The sequence below is a fragment of the Rhinolophus sinicus genome, chromosome 1, assembly GCF_057876585.1.
Source record: "Rhinolophus sinicus isolate RSI-liver-muscle chromosome 1, RSI-T2T, whole genome shotgun sequence".
NCBI lineage: Eukaryota > Metazoa > Chordata > Mammalia > Chiroptera > Rhinolophidae > Rhinolophus > Rhinolophus sinicus.
The window spans coordinates 205,606,747-205,627,619 of record NC_142501.1 but is presented as its reverse complement, the minus strand read 5'-3'; the positions used below and the strand labels follow the sequence as shown (position 1 = coordinate 205,627,619).

Genomic DNA, 20,873 nt, shown 5'->3' with positions numbered 1-20,873 from the left:
ATAGGAAGAAAATCAGACTTCCACAAAAATGGGCGAGCACTAGATTTTAGAACGGAAATAAACCAGAGAGATCATGTGGTCACTGGACGAGTCTCCAGCAGATGTTATTTCACTGACTGTTCACGATCGGTCTCCCCCAGAACAGGGCCTCTGTTCACTGCTGGTCTCAGCACCTAAAATAGTGCCTGACAGACACATAGGTGGTTAATAAATCTCTGTTGAAAGGACAGATGAAATGGAAACATAATGTGATTTTAAATTACTGTGTGAGAGCATGTCCTCCTCTGCTTAGCTACCAAGAGTGGAAGGAAGAATTTGGGGGACCTAATTATAACAAGTTTCTTCCATGGATATGTGTAGAGTATAAATGCTAGTCAGAGTACAAAGTACAAAGGAAATCTGGACTAGCTCCTGAATGACCCCTGGTGTTTATGCTTCTGTTCCCGAGGAAAAGCTAATAAAGGGTCTGACCTATTTCATGCCTTAGATTATTTTTAAGACCAAAGTACTTTCTTGAACTTGACTCCCAAATAAGAAAAGCATATTATGTGACATTCAAAACCTATAAAATGCAAATACTTTGATTTGGTGAGAGATAATAAATGGCCTATGACCAAAGCCTGGCCTTCCCCCTCCCCCCAAAAAATAAAACTCAAACATTTTGTCACCATTAAGACCAGACAGTCCTGTCACTTGTCAATTAGAAATAAATTCTTTTATAGAGTGGGAAATTCACTCTCCACAAAATGTAACAGTAAACATTATCAAAAGAAATTCAGTGACCTTTTTAAAAAAGATTATAAAATTGAATTTATTGTTTCACACAAGATGCACTTATAAAATTAGTACTGAATGCCATTTTAACAGAACACATGAACATCATTCTGAATTCCCAATGTACTTTGCAAAGGAAATGACCATGTTCAAAAGTGACGGCACAATAACAGAGTAACTCAAGCTGAATTGAAAGGTATACCCACATCTTATTCTTGCTCTGATTAGGGCTATGCTTGGCAAAGTTTTCCCCAAAACTCATTCTCGTTCACCGTGGACACTGCTCCTTTTAGGTGGAGAAGATGAGAAAAAAAAAAAAAATTCTAAAATGGGGCTTCATTGAAACATGCACAATGCAATTGTCTTTTCATTTTTAACATAAAATACTGCAGGTCTCACAAAAGCATTTCTGTAATACAGGTTTCTCTTTTACCCTATATGAACATTAACCTTCAGATTTCTTTAGTTAATGCGAAACATTAAAATTCACTTTTGTATTTCAAATGCAGAAGCCAATGCGTTAAAGCTTGCTTTACATTTCACCCAGGAAACAGACAAATCACCTAAAATTTACCTCTGAATATCATATCCCTGAAATAGTAGCACAGGAGCTGAACTTCAAAATGAAAACATCAAAGGAAATAACAGTTAACAGTGACATCTGGACACTCTGAAATTAGATGTAAAATTTTTATAAAAATGCAGAAAGGCGTTCTCAAGAAAAAAATGTGGAAAATAATCTGTCCTGTGATGCAGGCCACAACTAGTGATTAAGCAGAAATGTACTTTTTTTATCTCAACAAGAACCAAAAAGCACCTTTTGGTTGTTGTTCCCAACATCCGTACACAGACATCCGCCCACACCAGATGGGCGCCCCACAAGCCCGAACACCCCTGGACTCTCCCCCCCACCCCCAGTACAGGCACACCCTCAGTTACACCTCCCACACACTCTTCCACAGAACAGACCCTGCCCCACTGACACTCCAAACAGAAGGACCGTGTGTTTTATGAGCCCAAGCAAGAGGACCCTGCCCAATCCACTTAAAATATTTACTTTAAAACTGTTCCTTAAAAAACCCAGTTACAGCCAACAACTTGGAATTTTGTACATGGACAATTCTTCAGCCTATTGAACATCAAATCCTTTTAACTGTAATAATTTATGATGCAAGTAGTTTTGAAGTGAAACCAGTTAACTATACATTAAAGTTAACACTGCTATGCTTTTTCAGTATAAAAAGTAACTTTCTGTAAGGGAATTTCTATTTTAGCCACTGCAATTAAACAATACACAGCTCACATTTTGCTTTAAAGAGTAAACTGAAAAATTATGCAACATTTCCCCTGTGAGTGATGCATAACCTTCATTCATTAATATTTTGTGAACAGACAAACTGGCTTAGGGCTTTTTTTTTCCTATAAAATGCTACCAGTCATCTGTCTTATTTAAGGTAGCCTCATTCTGATTAATTCAGATACATCTTCAAGGATTATTCTGGTGATAAGAACATTTATCTGGACTTAAGTTTAATTATTTTTTTAAAATGCTTTGGCAGATGAAGTGGAGTTTGAAAACTTTGTGAAAATAGCATGAGAAGGGAAAGTAACGTCATGGTGAAAGCTTCACAGTTTCCCACATATATATTCTTATACTGATGGGACTGAGACTCAAAGTTCGATGTTCTGGAAGCACAGACTGGAAAGAGCAAAGTGACTCTGAGGTTGTTCTCGTCGGCCCGGAAGTGACACTGCGGCTTCTCCAAGCAGGAGGAAGCTCCCAAATAGTCAGGACTGGAGGTTGCTGCTGTTCCGTGACCTGACCTTCAGTCAGACCACATTACTGGAAGGAAGATACTAAGAATTGCTTTCCATTAATAATTTAAGTTTTTAAATAAATATTTTAGTGCCCCTTTTAGCATCTGTCTGTCCTGGTAGCACAGCTTGGCTGCCCCGGGATGTGGCATTGGGCACACAGAGCCACAGAGCTCAGTCAATTCGGTTTCCGCAAATTGTAAACCTGTCTATCTCCAACAAATCTTTCTTTGAGGATCTGTGTTTTAATTCAGAGTTTTCCTGTGTGATGTCCTTCTCATCTCCATCTGGAGTTGTCAGAAACTGATCAGAATTGCTTGTCACAAGTAGTGGTATTACATTTTCCTTTGGATGGGTAGGCTGGCTGGTGACTGAGGCAGACAGGTTTTCTTCTGTGGAAAAACAGAGCCCTTAATTAGAAAAGGATTTCCCTCTAACTTATAATAAATATGAGCTCAGCAATGCAGTGGTCCTGAAGAGCAGTGTAAATGATAACCAAGAAGCAAGCTGTGTAAGCAGCCATAATTTACAACGAAACTTAGAGGCTATGCCATTTCTGTTTGCTCACCCAAAATTTTACAGAAGGGCTATTACATGAATCATATCACACAAATAACGCCATTGCCTGATCTTGGAAAGATCAGAACTCTTACATAACAAACTCCCTCCTATATAAACAAGTCCTAGTATGATTGTTGCCAGACCTGAAATACTAACATTAGCTCCTATAGTTGGGACATCAGGGCTTTGTAAACTCTCAACACATTCCTCCTCTTATGTGTAGTCACCTTGGCTAGACATAGTGAGCATTCCACATCAGAGGTAAAAACAAACCAACCAAGAAAACCCCAAATGTTTATTTTGGGTCACAGGGATCCTGGAACCCGGCCTGGAGGACAGCTGGGCTGGGACCTGGACCCACCAATCTCTGAATCACACATTCAGTTCTTAAAGAAGCTTCACTAAGGTAAAAAGATGTACCACAAACTGTACATATTTGAAGAAAAACTTGATGAGTGTTGACATTGCATACACACCTGCTGAACCCATCCCCACCACTGAGGGAATGAGCATTCTTCTCTCTCCTGGTAACCCTGCCCCCTGCTCCCCCAACCCAGCTGTGCTGTAAAACACCATGAACCCCATGCTGTCTTCAGAGTCGTCCCTCTTCTCATCCTTGCATCAGGCCTGAGCTGCCTGACTTGTAATACCTTCCTGAATGGTGTCCAGCCTGTGGTCTCCTGCCCCACCCCAAGACATTCTATACACAGCCAGAGCCACGTCTGAAATGCACTTCTTATACACGGCTCTGGATCCAGTGGCCTTGAACTGCAGTATGTTCCTAGAGTTTTATGCCCCCATTAGTCTGGAGGCTCCTTGAAAACAAGACTGCCACTTGTTAATTTCTTAATGAGCCAAGGAGCCTAGCATAATGGGATACCTACGAACCCACTATGAATTATCCACTTAGCTGAAACGTAGGCCATCCTGTTAACAACAGTACTTACATGTTCTTTACAATGAAAAATTATTTCCAGTGATTATACAAGGTTTTCTTCTACTGTATTTCCACTCCCTGTAACATACACGATGAGCACAGCCCTCCCTTGACTGGACTCCAGCCTAACTCAAGTCTCATCTCCTGGTACCTTCCCGGAGCTGACTCTACTCTCAGAATACGGAGCTGTTAGTTCAGTGAATGCTTCAGGCCTCTAGGACTTAGCTCATGCTGGTCTCCTTCCTGAAGGGCCCTCTCCATCCATCTTCACCTGCACCTACTTCTTCGCATCCTTCAAGATTTAGTTGGGCATCACCACGTCCAGGAAGGGACCTCTCCTTCCCCTCCAGGCCTGTCTCTAACCTCAGTCACCTATCTGGATTATCCACTTGTGTCATCTCCCTGTCAGTCTGGGAGGCCCTGAGAACATGATTTATTTTCCTTTGTACCTTCCGGGCACACAGTGGTGCCATGTATTTAAAAAGAAACCATTTCAACTGTAAGTCATATGAACACCAATATCCGACTGAACAGGGAGCTGCCATCTAATGAAGAAAAATGAAGTCAGTGTCTGCGTTCTTCCTCCAAGTCTTCCAGGCCAGAAACCCTGGAAACCCTGGAATCATCCTAACTGCTCTGTCTTGCTCACGCTGCACAGGCTCATCAGCAAATCCTGTGCTCCCCTAGATTCTCCCGAATCTGGTCAGTCCTTCCGCCCACACCACTAACCTCTGCTCGGAGCCAGGCCGCCTCTCCCCGGCCGTGGCCTCTGGGCTCCCCCTTCTTGACTATTTTTCACAAAGCTTGAGGATGATTCTTTCTAATGTCAGTTGGATCACATCACACCTCGGCTCCAAGTCCCCCAGTGGCCCCTTCCCAGAGTAACAGCCAAGGTCCCTCACAACAGCCCGCAGGGCCCTGGGTCAGCGAGAGCCCTCAGCGGCCTCTGACTCCTTCTCCAGCCCCTCCCCTGGGATCGGCCAGTCCAGCGCAGCCATCCTGGTCTTTGCTGTCCGTCCACATGCCGAGCGCGTCCCTGCCTTGGGCCTTCGTACGTGCATGCTGGCTCTCTTCCGGGGACGCTCCTCCCAGGCAGGTGCCACCTCCCCGCGGGTGGGGGAGTGCCCCAGCGCCCCATTACACTTCCTTTCCCCTGACCCCACCTTAGTCTCTCTGGGCACTCACTCACTGCCACCAGACATCATGCTATCCCCTCAGGCGCGCTCTTCCCCTCTCCCTGACAAGGCAGAATGCGCCTGCCTTTTTGTCCCACTGTGTGTCCCCACGTAACAGACGCTCACTGATCCTCTACTGAACGACGAATGAACTAAAAACTCAGCACTGCATTAGATTTATCTGTGGTGAGATCTAAATAGAAACATTAAAAATAACAACTAAGCAAAGTGAAATCAAATCTTGAAAGTTTTGGCTAAACGTTGATGAAACAGTGATTTTTTTTACTAGGGAGACTTCAGACAACTCTTTAGAAAATGATGCAGAGAAGTGATGACAAGAGCCCAACCTACCTTGAGAGGGTTTACACTTGCTCTGGGATTTGCTGGGTGGTTTGCCGGGAGTGCTGGTGGGGGGACGGTTAAATAGCTTCTCTTCCATTTTGGCTTCCTTCACATATTGGCAGGATTTTCCCAATAGCACAATGCTATTAAGTACTTTCAGGGTTATCAACCTAAAGCCAGAAAGAGACAAACGACCACTGTTGGAATTCACCTCAATCACGCAAACGCCACCTACTACAGGAAGGCGGTGGGGCGTGGTGAAAAGGACAGGCCCAGGAAAGGGAGAGCCTGGGGTCTGAGAGTTTCTTAGGACAAGCCTGAGTTTCCTGGGGCTTTTTTTATCATGGAGGACATTTAAGATAAATTCCTTAGTTCTCTTCTAATATATAAGAACTTATACCATTTAAAAGTTATACCTTCTAACTATTTAACATTTATTCTCTTCTTACATCACTTAGAAGTTTTACCTTTCAAATTATTTAACATTTATTCTCTTATTACAAACCAAATACATTTAGGAAATGCAGATGAACAAAAAAAATAAAACAACTTATAATTCCACACCCCGGTGCTAATAACTGTGACATGTGGTGTGTTACCTTCAGTCGTTGGGCTATGAGCTATTCACCCACCTGTCCTTTTCGCTGTTCAGAATGGGGTCTCTTTCACAAGGCGGTAGGGGCTGGAGTTTGGGGCCAGAGTACAGACCTGGGGGCCAAGTGTCTGAGCTCAAACCCTGACTCACTGCTCAGAGGCTGTGTGGACCTGACGAGTTTCTTAGTAAGTCAATCAATAAAGGAGACGATTCGGAAAGATGCTCAGAACAGTGCTTGGCACATAGAAATGTCAACCAATTGTGTTCTTTTATTATCATTGCTGTTTTAAAAAACAATGTATCAGGAATATTTTTCCCATCATCTAACGTTCCTTACTGACATTATTTCAATGGACTTAAAACACTTCACAGTATGAGTTGTCATACAACAAAGCCCCCCAGAGCCCTTAGTTTTGGGATATTTAGATTATTTTGAATATTTTTCTTCTATTATAAAGAGGTTCTAATTAGGAAAACTTATATATTGCCTTAAAATAAATTCCTAGATTGCTATAATTACAGAAGTGAGGTTTCTAGGCCAAAAGGTACATGATATTTTTAGGTATTTCACACAAATGTGGCAAAAGTTCTCAAACAACTCTTCCCATGGGAATCGCCTCACACATGGGGCCCCTAAGTGACATGGCACCAAGGGCCACACTGCTGGTTTTCAGTGAGTGAATAAGCAGGGTGCTGCTTCTTATGTCTAAGATGAAATCCTGGTAACTGCAGGTTACAGGTCAGTGGGGGAAAGTCTGAGGAGGGGCCGGGAGGGAAGTCAAAGCCAGAAGCAAAAAGACTTCCTGCATGTCCTAGGCTCTGCACCCCAGGAATGCAAACATGGAGGCCCTCCCACAGGCACACACTCCCCACTTCACCGAGGCCCCAGCTTTGCTCATACCTTCCACTGCTTCCTCACACTGCCTAGCGGATGTCTAACAGGACTGCGAACTTACAAGATCCAAACCAGAAATTTTTATTCCAACCCCAATCATCCCCCAAATCAAAACAAAACAAAGCAAACCCCACACATGTATCTCACGGGCTTCCCTGTCACAGTAAACGGCAATCCCATTACCCTAACTCTGGAGCCCCAAACTCTGTCATTGCACTAGTTTCTCCTCGTTCCCTCATATCTCACATCCTGTCAATTCATCAGCAGACCTGTCTGGCTCCACTTTCAGAATACACCCCTGGCTGACCAACTCTTACCACCCCACTGCTACTGCTCCGATTCCAGCCACAGTCACCTTGCCCTGCAACGACCAACTTCCTGACCTGGCCTGACTCCTGTTTCTCCTCTTGCTACACTCCAGTCCATTCTCTGCACAGCAGCCAGAGGGGCCCTGGCAAAAAGCCAAGGGGATCTAGTTTTCTTCTGCTCAGAAGCTTTCAGTGGTTACCCCTCCCTCAGAGCTGAAACCCGGGCTTTCCCATGGCTCCGCCTGAACTGCTGCGTTCCAGCTGCCCTGATGCCCCACTGCTCCTCGCATTGGGCCTGTTCTGCATCCACTCTGCCAGGTCTGCTCTCTTCCCAGGCACGTGCATGGCTTTCTCCCTCCCTGAAATATCAGCTCACCAGAGAGGCCTCCCCGCCCGCTTTCTCTAAAGGAATCGCCTCTGTCATGCTTCATCTCCTTACCACATTTTATTTCCTGACGCTTACTATCAACTATCACTGTACAGAAGTACCTCGGTTTTCCAACGTCTCCCTTGACGAACATTTCGGTTTATGAACGCCGTAAACCCGGAAGTAAATGCTTTGGTTTTCGAACACGTGGCTTCTGCTGAGTGCAAGATCCTAAGGCCTAGCTGTCGGCTGTTTTCGATGTTTCAGAACTTGAACGGTCTTCCGGAATGGATTACGTTCGAAAACCGAGGTACCACTGTATAATGATTTGTTTTTCTGGTTGTTATTTTTCCACTAGAATTTCTGTGGCTGAGGAGTGCTGAACACATCAGTGAGGGCCTTCCTTCCACAGCTCGGCAAGAGCAGGTCTGAAGGGAAAGAGGCTGGGGGGGAAGGTGACGGGAGAGCGCGGCAGAAGCACAGCATTTTATGTCAGGGGGCCCAACTGAACTCTGACTTGCTTTTGCTGAAGGGAGACTCCGGGGCTTGGTGGGATTGAGGACTAAAGAAGGCTTTGCAGATCAGGTGGCTTGGAGAAAGTTTTTAAAGGAGGAGAGGATAATTGGGGCATTACCCTGATACAAGGATTATTAGAGTAAATCAACAGAATGGAAGTCAGTGAGCAGATGTGCCTAGCTGGTCTATCGAAGGGAGAAGTGGTGAGACGCTGGGAGAGAGGTGACATGGGGTGGGGGGCGGGGGGCAGTTGTGAATTTGAAGTAATTCAGATTGGAGCACATACACTTCAGTGTATTATGCACAGGCAGCTGAAACTAAACAAAGGTTTTCAGGTGTAGCATATACATGCTTCCCATCCCGATTTGTTCACATCAAAAGAAAAACACTAGAACAAGCTTGTGAAACAAATGAGAGCAATTATAGCATCCCCGCCTGAAGAACAAGGCACAATGCTGAGACCTTTGAAGGGCGCTGTGGGAGGTACACCAGACAAGAAGGATCTCGTGTTTTTAATGTCAACAGCCTGAAGCGTTACCTCAGTGCAGTAAGCATTTACGTGTTGATTCAGACAGAAAGCAGTAAAGGGTATGTAATCTGATCAGAATTATACCTTGCTTAGGATATCACTGAAATTGGCCCCAACATGGCCCTGGAGGTGTGGGAGCATGTACCTCACTCCTGCTGCTCGGTGCAGACAATGAGAAGTGACTGCTCCTGCGCACCTGCGACAGAAGCTTCCGGAGCACCTGTCGTATGCCAGCCACCAGGCAGAGAACAATGTAGGACACACTCAAAATGGGAAACAGGGAACAGGGATATCTCTGGAAAGCTGGCCTCAGCCTAGGGGAAGAGTCTGAGTGAACCTACGGCTGGAGTTACGACCACTCTGTTTAATGTCTCCCCACTTTTTCCTCGAGATGCTCCGCTCTGACTGTCTCCCAGACCCTCAACTCCTCGGGCACTCCTGAAGCCAGTGTGGGGACAGGGTCCCTTTTTCTTTTTAAGTAAGTAAATCAAAAGGTGGGCCAGGGTACTTTATCACAAATTCACTTCTTGAGAAAACTAACAATGGCAAGAACATCACTTTATATTGTTATTTTCTTACCATTTTTCTCTCCCAACCAGAGAGTAAGCTAAACGAGACCAACAAATTTACAGATAAAAGTTCACCCAACCCAGTCATAGGCAAAGAAACTATATTTCTGCATCTTCTTTGGGTTTATATGACATAGGCCTTGAGTGTGTTAAATCATTAATGTGGCAAACAGTAGAAATTCAAAGTGGTTTTGAACATAGGCAATTATACGCAACGGCAGATTTCATTTTATAAAAGAAAATATGAGTGAAACTTAAATCCTAAGCAAAAGGGTTTTAAGAAAACAATTTCACTGAAGATTAAAATGAAATCTACCATGCTATCAATGCTACCAAACAGCAGCATATTTAACTGAGTCACAAACACATCTGTAGGCAGGAGCTGGTAGGGAGCTCCCCCGGCAGTTAGTGGGTGGAGTATGATTTGGTCACTGTTAACATCCATTAATTACATCTTGCATTTAGACTTTACTGCATAACCAAAAACATATTCAAGAATAGTTAATCTTACCCAAAATAGAAGAGTATGACACAGGCATAAGACAGGATTCCTTGCACTTTAATTGAGCTTGTTACAACTCTGATGAGCTAGCCAGAAACAAACCAAAACAACAAAAAACACACAAACAAAACACACAACCACAGAGTTATTAGTTAATATTTAAATAGAGTTCTCTCTATGATGATTTTAACACTTTGGGCACACACCTGTGGCCGTTGTCTAAATCCAAGTAAACAGTTCTAGATTTGTTGAGTCATATCAAACTGTGGCAGCTTGTGAAACCTTTTGTGGTAGATTTGTGTTGTTTAGGCAAATCTCAGACGCCTGTAGCTAATGCTACGTTTAACTGTTGACTCTCTGAAGTCAGACACTACATCTAGTTCATGAATGAAACGTTTACTTATACCGTATAGAGATGCAACTCAGCTGACTGTGAAAATGACACATTATTCAGGAAAATACAAATGAATTCATCACGCTACAGGTATCCCCACCAGAGCTAGAACCAGTTAGTGGGCACTTCCCCTATTCTTGCTTTTTCTGTCCTTTGTTCTCTTTTTAAGAACCCCCCAGTGACTCGTAGGTAGCAGGGAGAAAAGGAAACCATAAGAGGTTTGTATTGTTTAAAAAAACTACATACCATTATAAAATCAATTACATAAAGAACGGAAAATTTGTCTGTTGGATAGTTATGGCTGAACACCTATTTTACTTCTTGTTTCACAGAAATATAGCAGTAAAACTATTACCCTTGGAAGTCTGATGACTGAATCTGGTGGGATCTGTCAGGGGAAAATGTTTATATATTATAGCTTCAGCTTTATACCCATATATAGGCATTCCCCGCTTTTTGAAGGAGCACTTTATGCCACTGTTTTTATGAAAGACCTACATTAGTACCTGTTTTCTTCACTAGCCAAAGAAATCCAAAGGAAATTTTCACTTTTACTTCAAAATGCGAAAAGTGTAAAGAGTGTTCAGCGTTTGATTTGCAGTGAGCTGTTCTGGAGAGAGCTCACACCCCCAGCAGTGAGAGTGGCCCGCCGAGTTCCTTCCCCAGGAACAACACTCAGCATCTCAGCACCAGGTCCCCCAAGCTGTGAACTGTGTGAGCATCTGGGCTTTATCTTGATTTATTTTGTGCACCTGTTAGCAAGGTGTGTCCTCAGGTATCAGAATAGTCCAAGATAGCTTGGAAGGTTATGTTTAGGGTAAAACTGGGTGTAATTAAGTGTTTTAATCATAGTAAATGAAATAATGACATAAATTAACTACTGCTTCTTTAATTTACATCATGTCGGCTTATGAGAAGTTTCACAGAAATGCTCTACTTTCAGACAGCGGGGGAAACCTGTATTAGGGTCTAGGGTGACTGCTATACTAAAATGGAAAATAACTGACCTTATCTAGTAATGTTATCAAATGGAAGAGTTTATTAGGGTATCCTAAATAAACATCATAAGATATACATTAAACAATACTTTTAAAATGCTGCTAATAAAAGAACAATTGGGAGGAGATAGAGGGAATAGATTGTCATATGTTCAATCAAGTTTCATTATGAGAAAACCGATATGGAAGTCATCATCATTTCCTCTAACGGGGAAGTGACCTGTTGTACAAACATTTGTGCTGGAAATTAATATGGCTCTAGGATTTTATTCGTTAATATGAAAGGCAAACCAATGATCACATTCAAGGCTTAACTGACTTCATTTTTATCTAGTATATCATTGGATAACTTGAAGATACATAAGTACAAAGGTTAATTTCCATGAGACCTTAATACATGATTCCTTCTACTATTTTTGGATATGAATTCATTTCAGGAGCTAAGGTAACATTTAGAAGTAAGCATTGCCATTCTTGGGCCTCAATTAAAGAACTAATTACTGAGACCTTAGTATATGCCTAAAAGTCCTAGATGTTTGCCAAAACTATGGTGTCATTTTGAGAAAAGAAAACAAAAACAAAAAAACAAAAACAAAACAAAAAACAAAAACAAAAAACCCAAAAAGAAAAAACCCACTAGATAGATCACTGTGTAACTATAGTGATGACAACCCCTTTGAAAATACAGGTTTTCCACGAGTGTTTTGTTGATCAATTACCAATTAAGTTTAAATCTTTTGTTATAACAACCATGAAAACTCATTTAAAAACAAAAAGTCTTTAAATACTAAATTAAAAAATTCATACTCATCATGAATAAGAGTTTTCTGGTAAATAAGTTACTAGATAGTCATTATTTGGCAAAGCAGGGCCATATTTAAATCCAATCACCTAACCAATTCTTTAAAACAAAAATCAAACAGGCTATCTAGGTTTATCCTCACGCTGTTCCCAACTATAGGAAACAAATGTAGAAAAATTTAATATTCTATTTTATCAATCTCTTAAACCTTAAATAATTATTTTACTCTTTAGAATCCTCCATTTTTCCAAAATTCTAGGAGTTCCTTTTCTGAAGCAAAAGAAAGCTATCTTGTTATATAATAAACCACTAATATAATTGAAAACATTTAGGATGTGGTTATCTGGAGAGTCACACTAAAATTTAAATGACATTGAATCTATTCATCATCCACTCTCTAAAAAAGTCAGGCAAGCTGGTCTAAAATATAGTTTGGTATGACCTGCAACTTCTTTATCCATCTCCTAGTTGATTTCCATGAGACTTTGCATTAAGGGAGAACTCTAGATGAGAACTCTAGATGACCTCTAGCAAAAAAGATGGTTGCATGTGTTTTGAAGTGAGGACAACAGAGACACAATAAGGAATATAATGAAATACAAGTGCAGCCAGCAAGTCTTCTTAATGAACGTTATTACAGCTGGATGTGGCTAGTAATTAACTACTTACAAGGCTATCCTGAGCAATTTATTAAGATTTTAAAAATTTATAACTTTTTTAGTTGATTTAATAAATTTCAGTGCTATTATTTAATACCTGTATACATATATACAGATATACATATACATATATATATATGTATGTATATACACACACACACATACATATATTTCCCAAACATAGGAGTAGAAATTTTCATTGTAAAAACTTTGGAAAATGAATACAGAATATTTCTTCATTTGAGCATATTGTAATTTATTTAATCTGTTTCATTTGTTTCCAAATTTTTACTACTATAAATGTCACTGTAGTGTATAACCTTGCCTAGAAATCATCATTGCCTAGTGGCTTTTATAACTATTTCCTTAGGATAAATTCCTAGAACTGGAATTATTCCGTAATACTGTCAAACTGCCCTTTAGAAATGCTGGATCAACTCACACTTGTACCAATATGGGTTACAGTGGCCATGCCAATGCCTACCACCAGGTATTTCCATTCAAAAAACAAAACCTTTGCCAAGTGACAAATGGCAAAAGAATGTTCTCACCGTTAGAAAAGCCATTATATAAGAACAGTTCTTTAATATCATTTATCTATTGGATGGCTCAAATTCCAAAAGGATAATGCTATAATTTAAATCAAAATTTCCTTCCAAGTCATTTACCTTTCATTTTTATATCAAGTCCTTCTGAAACAAACTTACTGATAATCCATTTATTCCTATCCTATAATGATGGCTATCGAAACGTTTAGAAAAAGAGGGAAGTCTGGACTTACCAGAACAGCTAGTGGGAGAGGAATGAACCCCATTCTCCGCGCTACAGAGTCGCTGTAATCAGTATACGCCTGGACAGAGGAAGGGGAAAAAGATTTATGAGATTTAAACTGCATTTGTAAAAGTGCTATTCACTCATCATCAGCTTATTTTCTAAACAGGTGAGGTTACCAGCATGAAGAGAACCAGGCATCTACCATGTAATTTAGTAAAGCGATGTGGAAATCTAAATGTTTATAAGAAGTTTTAAATACAAAGTTACATAACTGTTACAGTGCTGTAAAGATCATACCCTATTTATGTTAAGTATTAGTGTTATTTTTATTAATTTGTAAACATTTAGTGTCAAGAACAGAGTTTATGTAAGAAGTTTAAGTTTATGTAGCTTTCCATTCATCAATATTCCATGCTAAATTAAATCACTGTCAATTAATTCCAGATTATGTTTTGGATATAATGCTCACATTTTTCTGTCGACTGCTAACAAGGTCAAAAGCAAGGCTGGCTCTATATTCACTGTAGACCTAAAGACAAATAAGAAGGCAATATTAAATAATACAGTGCAAATACGTCATGTGGAAAGACTTTGTAGATGAAAATATTCGCTATTTCATCAGAAAAAAGGTCCTAAGAACCAAGCAGACATCTGGGTAGTGTTTCTCTATTTGTTTTCCTACAATAAGGATAAAACACAGCCTCAATTCCCCCACCTGTTATGTTCACAAGCCTTTTAAAAGTTTCTCTTCAAAGAGGGATACTCAATGATTATAATCCTGAGAGTTTAGAATTTTGGGAAGAGTGGGTATTTTAAGTAGTGTAATATATATAAAACAACTTAAAAATTTTAAATTAAATAAACAGTTTAAAAATACTATTATTACTGTATATCTCATAACAATGCCTTCTTAGAACACAGCAGTCATGAAGGTACTGTAAATTGCCATTTCCACTGAAGGCTGCACTGAGTACTTGAATCATGCCTATTAATTTCAACTTCAGATGTTGAGAAAATGATGCCATGAAAAGGGAATCATTCTATGTTGAGGAAGCCAAGAGACTAAACAGTGAAATTACTTTATCAGTGCTTTACTGAAAAGTGTAAAATTGTATTTTATTCAAATATATTAAAGCATTCCAAAACCCATTATCAAATCATCATATTGTAGCAGTTGCAACTGCTTCAGACTTTAAATCTTTGCCTTTTGAAATAAGTAGCAGAGTAAGACAAAGTACAACCCAAATAAAATCTAGAAAACTGTTGAAATTACTATTCATTTGGGTACTGCTGAAGGAATGAGGGATGCACTAGAAAACTCGCCCACGTTTGGTAGATGAGCCTGTAGCCACATGTCTATTTTTGGAAACCGTACAGAATATCTGGTTACAATATAAACCACATTTCTGTTTCATCAAACGTTTTCACCAGAAAAATGTAAGGTTCTTGTCTTGTAAAACTTACCAGAACCTATACCCACAGGAAAAAAAAAAAAATGAATTTTTAACTATAAAGTCTTTAAAAATCTAGCCAGAGAGAAAAGTTTTGACAGTCTAATGTTTTAAACACAAACAATGTGATTTTTAAAAGTTTAAGTAAACAGATGACGTAGTATTAACAGTTTGCACTAATTGTAAGTTAGTGACACTCTGACCTCAACTACTCGTCAATCCACACCGCCACTCAAAAACGTGGCACCAGAACTGTTTAATATTGAAACATTACACTTTCAGTAATGTAATAATTTTTAGAAAGTTAAAATTATAATTCTAACTTTAAAGCAGTACTCTTCTATTATCTTCATAAATGCAGTAAACCTAAACTTGCCCTTCTACAACTTTATAATATTAAGTAGCAGAAGTCAACATCAGACACTGAAATGTTTATTAAAATACATACATCTGCAGTAATGTCATTGAACTTGGTGATAAAAGCATGTTTTACAATATCCACAGCAATTTCTGATGCAATCACCATACAGACATCTGGAAATAATACCCAGAGATGATCTATAAAGTATGGAGAAAAAAGACAAATCACTTAATATAAACAAAATTCATAATATCAGAGGCTACCATAGACATCTAAAATCCACAGGGCAAAACTATAATGTTTTCAAAAAATGATAATAGAGAGAGAACTTGCATTCAATTAATTACCAAAGGAGCTATATTTTACCAAGCTAAAGGATAATTCATTCAACCAACATTTACCTTGTAGTTTCTCTGCACTACTAGGGGAAGACCCATTGGGGAACAGAGCCCCTGTCTCCCTTCCTGGAGCCAACATGGGACTGCTGGTGGGATGACTAATTAAGCAGGTTCCTTATAAAATCCTTTCATTCTATAGATGCCTCAGTGTGACAGTAAATAGCTAGTAGGGACATGTGCCACCAGGGACAAGTCAACCGAACAATTTTTTCCCCTTCTTTTATCACTATGACAAATACACAGATCAATCATTTATTTCACTGTCATACAGATGTAATTCGTCAATTTTGCTCACCTTTACATTTATTAAAATGTCAATTCAGTATCAAGTATCTAATTAAAAAATGCAAACAGATAACCTCCTAAGATCCTGAAGAAGGATGTAAGAATGGGACAGAACAAGAAGAAAGTCAGAAATATTGACGATGACCTATGGCAATTCAGGACCTGGGCAGCTGCTGGGGCTAGATATGCTGACAAAGCAGTTTCAGCGAGTCTGTCACCATGTTGAGGTTTGGGAATCAAGGGATCTCTTTAAACATAAACTCTGCCACTAACTGGCTGTATGACCTTGGGCAGGTTCCTTAATGATCTGAGTGCCAGATTTCTTACCTACAGAATAAAAGATCTGTACTTCACCATGATGTGAGCGACAAGAGAGAATGATGTAAAGTGCACAGCAATGTGCCTGGCATACAAAAGAGCCAGTACTATTTTTATGTTATTCATAATCATGGGAACTTAGGGAAAGCTTCCATCAATGGTACGGTTGTTTAAAAAGAGAAGGAAATAAAAACAATAACTAAAAGAAGTAAAAGAATGATGAATTCACCAACAAAGAAGTGTTCCTCTCTCATACCCACCACAATGATAACAAAAACGTAAGACAATCTGTTGAACGTCAAGTGTAAACAGAGTAAGACTTCAAGCATCCAGTTGTTAGCAGGCTTAGGGAACACTGTCCTTTGGCACAACAACCCTGCTTGGGGACGTTGAGCCACATGGGCTCTGCTGGGACCAGCCATCAGGGTGGACACCCTGCTAACTAACTTATAAACCAAGGATCCAGGTACACAGAGAATCTAGGTGTGTGTGTGGAGGAGGGGCTTTGGCTCCACAAGTCAGGTAGCTTTTGGATCCATTCAGATTAGAACTCAAGCTGTAAGACACACTGTTTGATTTTATGGTTTCGACAAGAAAATGACTTCTGGAAATATACTTCCACGATCATACATCTCATTTTACATCTGTTTCTAATTTTTCACAGGTACCTGAAAACTAACAATAATGAATCAAAATAAATTAACAAGAAGTTATTAAATGCCTACAACATGCATGGTATGGGGGTAATTAATAAAATGCAAAACACAATCTCATTTCTTAAGAACAAAGTTGTATGAAAGTGTCACACACTGGAAAACTCTAAATAAATTACTTGAGATACCTAAGCACGTGATCGTTTCCCGCCAAGCTCCCTTAGGTATTACTAGACTGTGCTGTAATTACCTGTCTATTTCCTCTGTAAGCCTGTGAGTCCTAATGTGTCTTAGTACTTTTTACATGTGCCACACAGCACATACTCAGTGAATGTCTGTCAACTGAACGGATGGTGAATGTTCATGGAATCTTGACAATTTCCTGTCAGCCATAATTCAGAGCTGCGTGTAAGTAACAATTTACTGCTTTACATTGTATTTCTTTAATTTATCCTCATTCAAAATGCTAATTAATTAATAAGTAAAAGACAAATGTTAGGAAAGAGCAAAAGTTCTGGTGAGCCCCTAAAATGAAAAAAATTGAACTTATTTAGATAACTACAGAATACTACAGTTAAAAAAAAAAAAGAGGCTTAGGAGTTGTGGTTCTTAGCAGGATTCCCTCACCCACTGAGTACATAGTGCTAGAGACACCACATGGTTATGGGACATGGTGTCATGCCATGTGGTGTGACACCCCAACACATCACAGAGAATATACCCCATGCATTCTACTGAGACAGGTATTTCTAATACCAGAGAGTAGAACAGCTAGAGCGCTTTAAAGTTTTCTGCAATACTCATTTATCTTGTGCAAAAGAATGATTTGGGGTTCAAGAGTAAAATTAGAAGCCACTGTATTTGTTAAAAGTTACCTGGATTCCAGGAAAACTGTTCCATGTTTCTCAGACACACTATTAGCAAAAGCACATAATTTGTGAATCGTTCCTTAATATCTGAAAAAAATTAACATAAATACTGTAGTGCATATCATAACATAGTGCACATATAAAATAAATGTTAGTCAGAATACGATGAAACTATTATATTAGGTACAAATGTCTATAAAATAAATATACTATTATATATATAAACATATGTGTGTGTGTGTGTGTGTGTGTGTATATATATATATATATATATATATACACACACATACACATATATATATGATGGTATTATATTGGTAAGCCACTTCTTTCACCAACATAATTCTAGTATCGAGAAGTCCTGTTTTCTACAAACTTCAAAAAATATTCAAACCATCAATCTGCTCAGATGGAGATTGAGTCAGATTCCTTCAATGGTCTTTAGGGATATATGACGACTGTCTTCATTTTACAGAAGAAAAAATAGAAGCAGAGAGTAAAAAAGGAACATAAAACCCCTGTATCCTGGACTATTTCCAATCTGGTAAATAGTAAGTGCACAAGTAAGTGCCCCGACCTGATGAATCCTTTGGCTAAGAGGATCAGTATTACAATAGCATTTCTTAGGATGTATATATAACTTAGGGAGAAAAAATAATCCCCCAAATTAGGTTTCACAATGATATGTAGTATCATAAGTTATTAAGTATGCTCAGCTTAGTCTGAAAGAATTTATTTAATAAAAGTAAATAACTAAATTCCTGCTTACAGCGAGTTGACACATTTCACTTTTTAAGCTATTTAATTATTACAGCCTAAGATACTATGTAATGAAGAAATAAAATGAAATAAATCTGCATCTGCAGTAAGTCTGGCACACCCACCGGGTATGTGTGCATGTGTGTGTGCGCATGCAGTTGAGTGGTACGGGCTGCGGCCAGAGCAATCACTCCTATAACGTGATGCATCTCAAAGGCTGTACACATTTTACTGTTTCCAGAATATTCCAGTAGCTCGGCAATTCCAGGCCACGCCACGCCATCCATCTGTGGGAACCCCTATAGCTCTCTGCATTTCAATTTCACCTTGAAGTCTTTCCTCAGATTGTCTTGGCTTCTCTTATTTCTACCTTTCCCTGTTAGAGCAAATGATTTGGACTTTTATCCTACAGCTAAACCTTAGGCTCTGTAAGCAAGCTGGTATTTTCCACGTGTGTCTCCCTGAATCCCTAGTCAGGAGCACTGCCTCCTTTTCCAGGGTAGCTCAGCTCTTAGCCTTTGTTTGTGAGGGATCTGAGCTTTCATAATTCTGCTCTTAGTAGTTAGTGAAGTTGGCAAAGTCAAATCATTTTCTCTGTGTTTTAGTTTCCACATCAATAGAATAGAATAATATCATCTGCTACAAAGAAATTTCCGGATTCATGAGAAGTTTCTGAAAGTATGGTAAGGTGCTATGTAAATGTTTATAATTTTTTTGTATCTTAAATATCCTGAGATTGCAATAACCAATATAATATGCAAATTTAGTAAAGATGTTGAAGAGTAAGAAAAAGGACAGCTAAAGTCAAAGTAACAGTAGCCCAAATGAAATGAGACACTCAAGTTTCAGAATAAACTGCAAAATAATACCGAACAAAGCTGCAAGTAGAATCAAATTGTACATACCACTATTTGACATTTGAAAAAGATTGTTCTTTTCAAACTTCTTGAAAACGCTTCCTTTAATTTCAACAAACTGAAACAGCAAACAGAAATAGCATCTTTATCATTAAAACAGTTTTAAAAATGGATATAGTACATGTAAAACTTCCTGGAGAATAAATAACATTTAGAAAAAATCATTTATCCCATCCAGAATATTGCGTTAAAGTGCCTGTATCACCTCAAAAATGTAAAATAAAAATTTCATACTTACATTATTAGACATCATGATAGTAAGCAGGGACTTGTTGTGTGAGTTAAAAGCTACGTTGAGAGTTGTTGCTTGAACCATTATAAGAATTGCATGCAAAACTAGCAGTAAGTGATGTCAAAGAAAAAACTTAAGTCTGTTTTCGTATTATATTAAGAGATAATACTAAACAATTTTCAAAGTGAATAATGGGGTAAAAGATGACCATGCTTTCTAAAACAAGTCTCACATAGTATTTTATTATCTTAATGATTTCTCTATTAGCTGCAGTTGATATAAATTTGACAGGATTAAGATTACACTTCCCATACGAAACAAATAAAAGCGGCAATGAACCTCTGTGCGTCCACTCACTTAGACTGGGAGTCCTGTCTTGTTCTTTCTAGATCTCTGGAATTTGGCACAACGCTTGGGAAATAGGTCCTTAAAAATTTTTGTTAAACAAATAAATTATGGTAAATACTGAAAGAAGACACTTAGCAGTATACATTCTGTATTAAGATAACTTGCATTCTAAAGCAGAAAAGATCACAAAGTAAAAGTCTGGAAGTGATCTTTCTCTATGGTTCTTCAGGGGATGGGAATATAAGACAGTAAGAAATGTCTGATAATTAAGATTCTTTTTCGTATGTCATTTTTGAAGACATGGCAAGTTGCAGAATTATATTCATATTACACACAGAAGAGTTTATTTAAATCAGAACAGTAACTGTTTTAGTCCATTATACTTGAAACAAGTTTTTACTCATAGAAATCTTCCCACTGAGTCCCTTAACTTTCCAAGTATTAATCCAATTCTTTCATACTATCAAGAGACAGTATGAAAAAAATCACATGACTCAGTCCTGTGAACAGGTTCTGAGCCTATATGGAACTTAAATGTAGGTATAGATGTGTGTGTAAATATATATGAACAGGTACACACACACATACTATTTACATCTTCCGTGTTTCCCCGAAAAATAAGACCTAACTGGAAAATAAGCCCTAGCATGATTTTTCAGGATGACATCCCCTGAACATAAGCCCGAATGCATCTTTTGAAGCAAAAATTAATATAAGATCCGGTCTTATATTTGGGAAAACACAGTAGTAAAGCCTTTACTCTTCAAAAG

General features: G+C 39.1%; 1 protein-coding gene across 1 annotated transcript in view; it reads right to left on the bottom strand.

Annotated features, from left to right (window-relative positions):
• Positions 1–784: 784 nt before the first annotated feature.
• Positions 785–20,873, bottom strand: part of TAPT1 (transmembrane anterior posterior transformation 1) — a 53,734-nt gene continuing 33,645 nt past the window's right edge. Inside the window, exons 6-14 of the mRNA XM_074321651.2 lie at positions 19,762–19,859; positions 19,512–19,581; positions 17,854–17,934; positions 15,412–15,521; positions 13,982–14,041; positions 13,520–13,588; positions 9,895–9,971; positions 5,614–5,774; positions 785–2,981 (exon numbers count right to left, since the gene is read on the bottom strand). Coding sequence (XP_074177752.2) covers positions 2,764–2,981; positions 5,614–5,774; positions 9,895–9,971; positions 13,520–13,588; positions 13,982–14,041; positions 15,412–15,521; positions 17,854–17,934; positions 19,512–19,581; positions 19,762–19,859 — 944 coding nt within the window. The 3' untranslated portion in view covers positions 785–2,763. The remainder of the gene's footprint in view (positions 2,982–5,613; positions 5,775–9,894; positions 9,972–13,519; positions 13,589–13,981; positions 14,042–15,411; positions 15,522–17,853; positions 17,935–19,511; positions 19,582–19,761; positions 19,860–20,873) is intronic.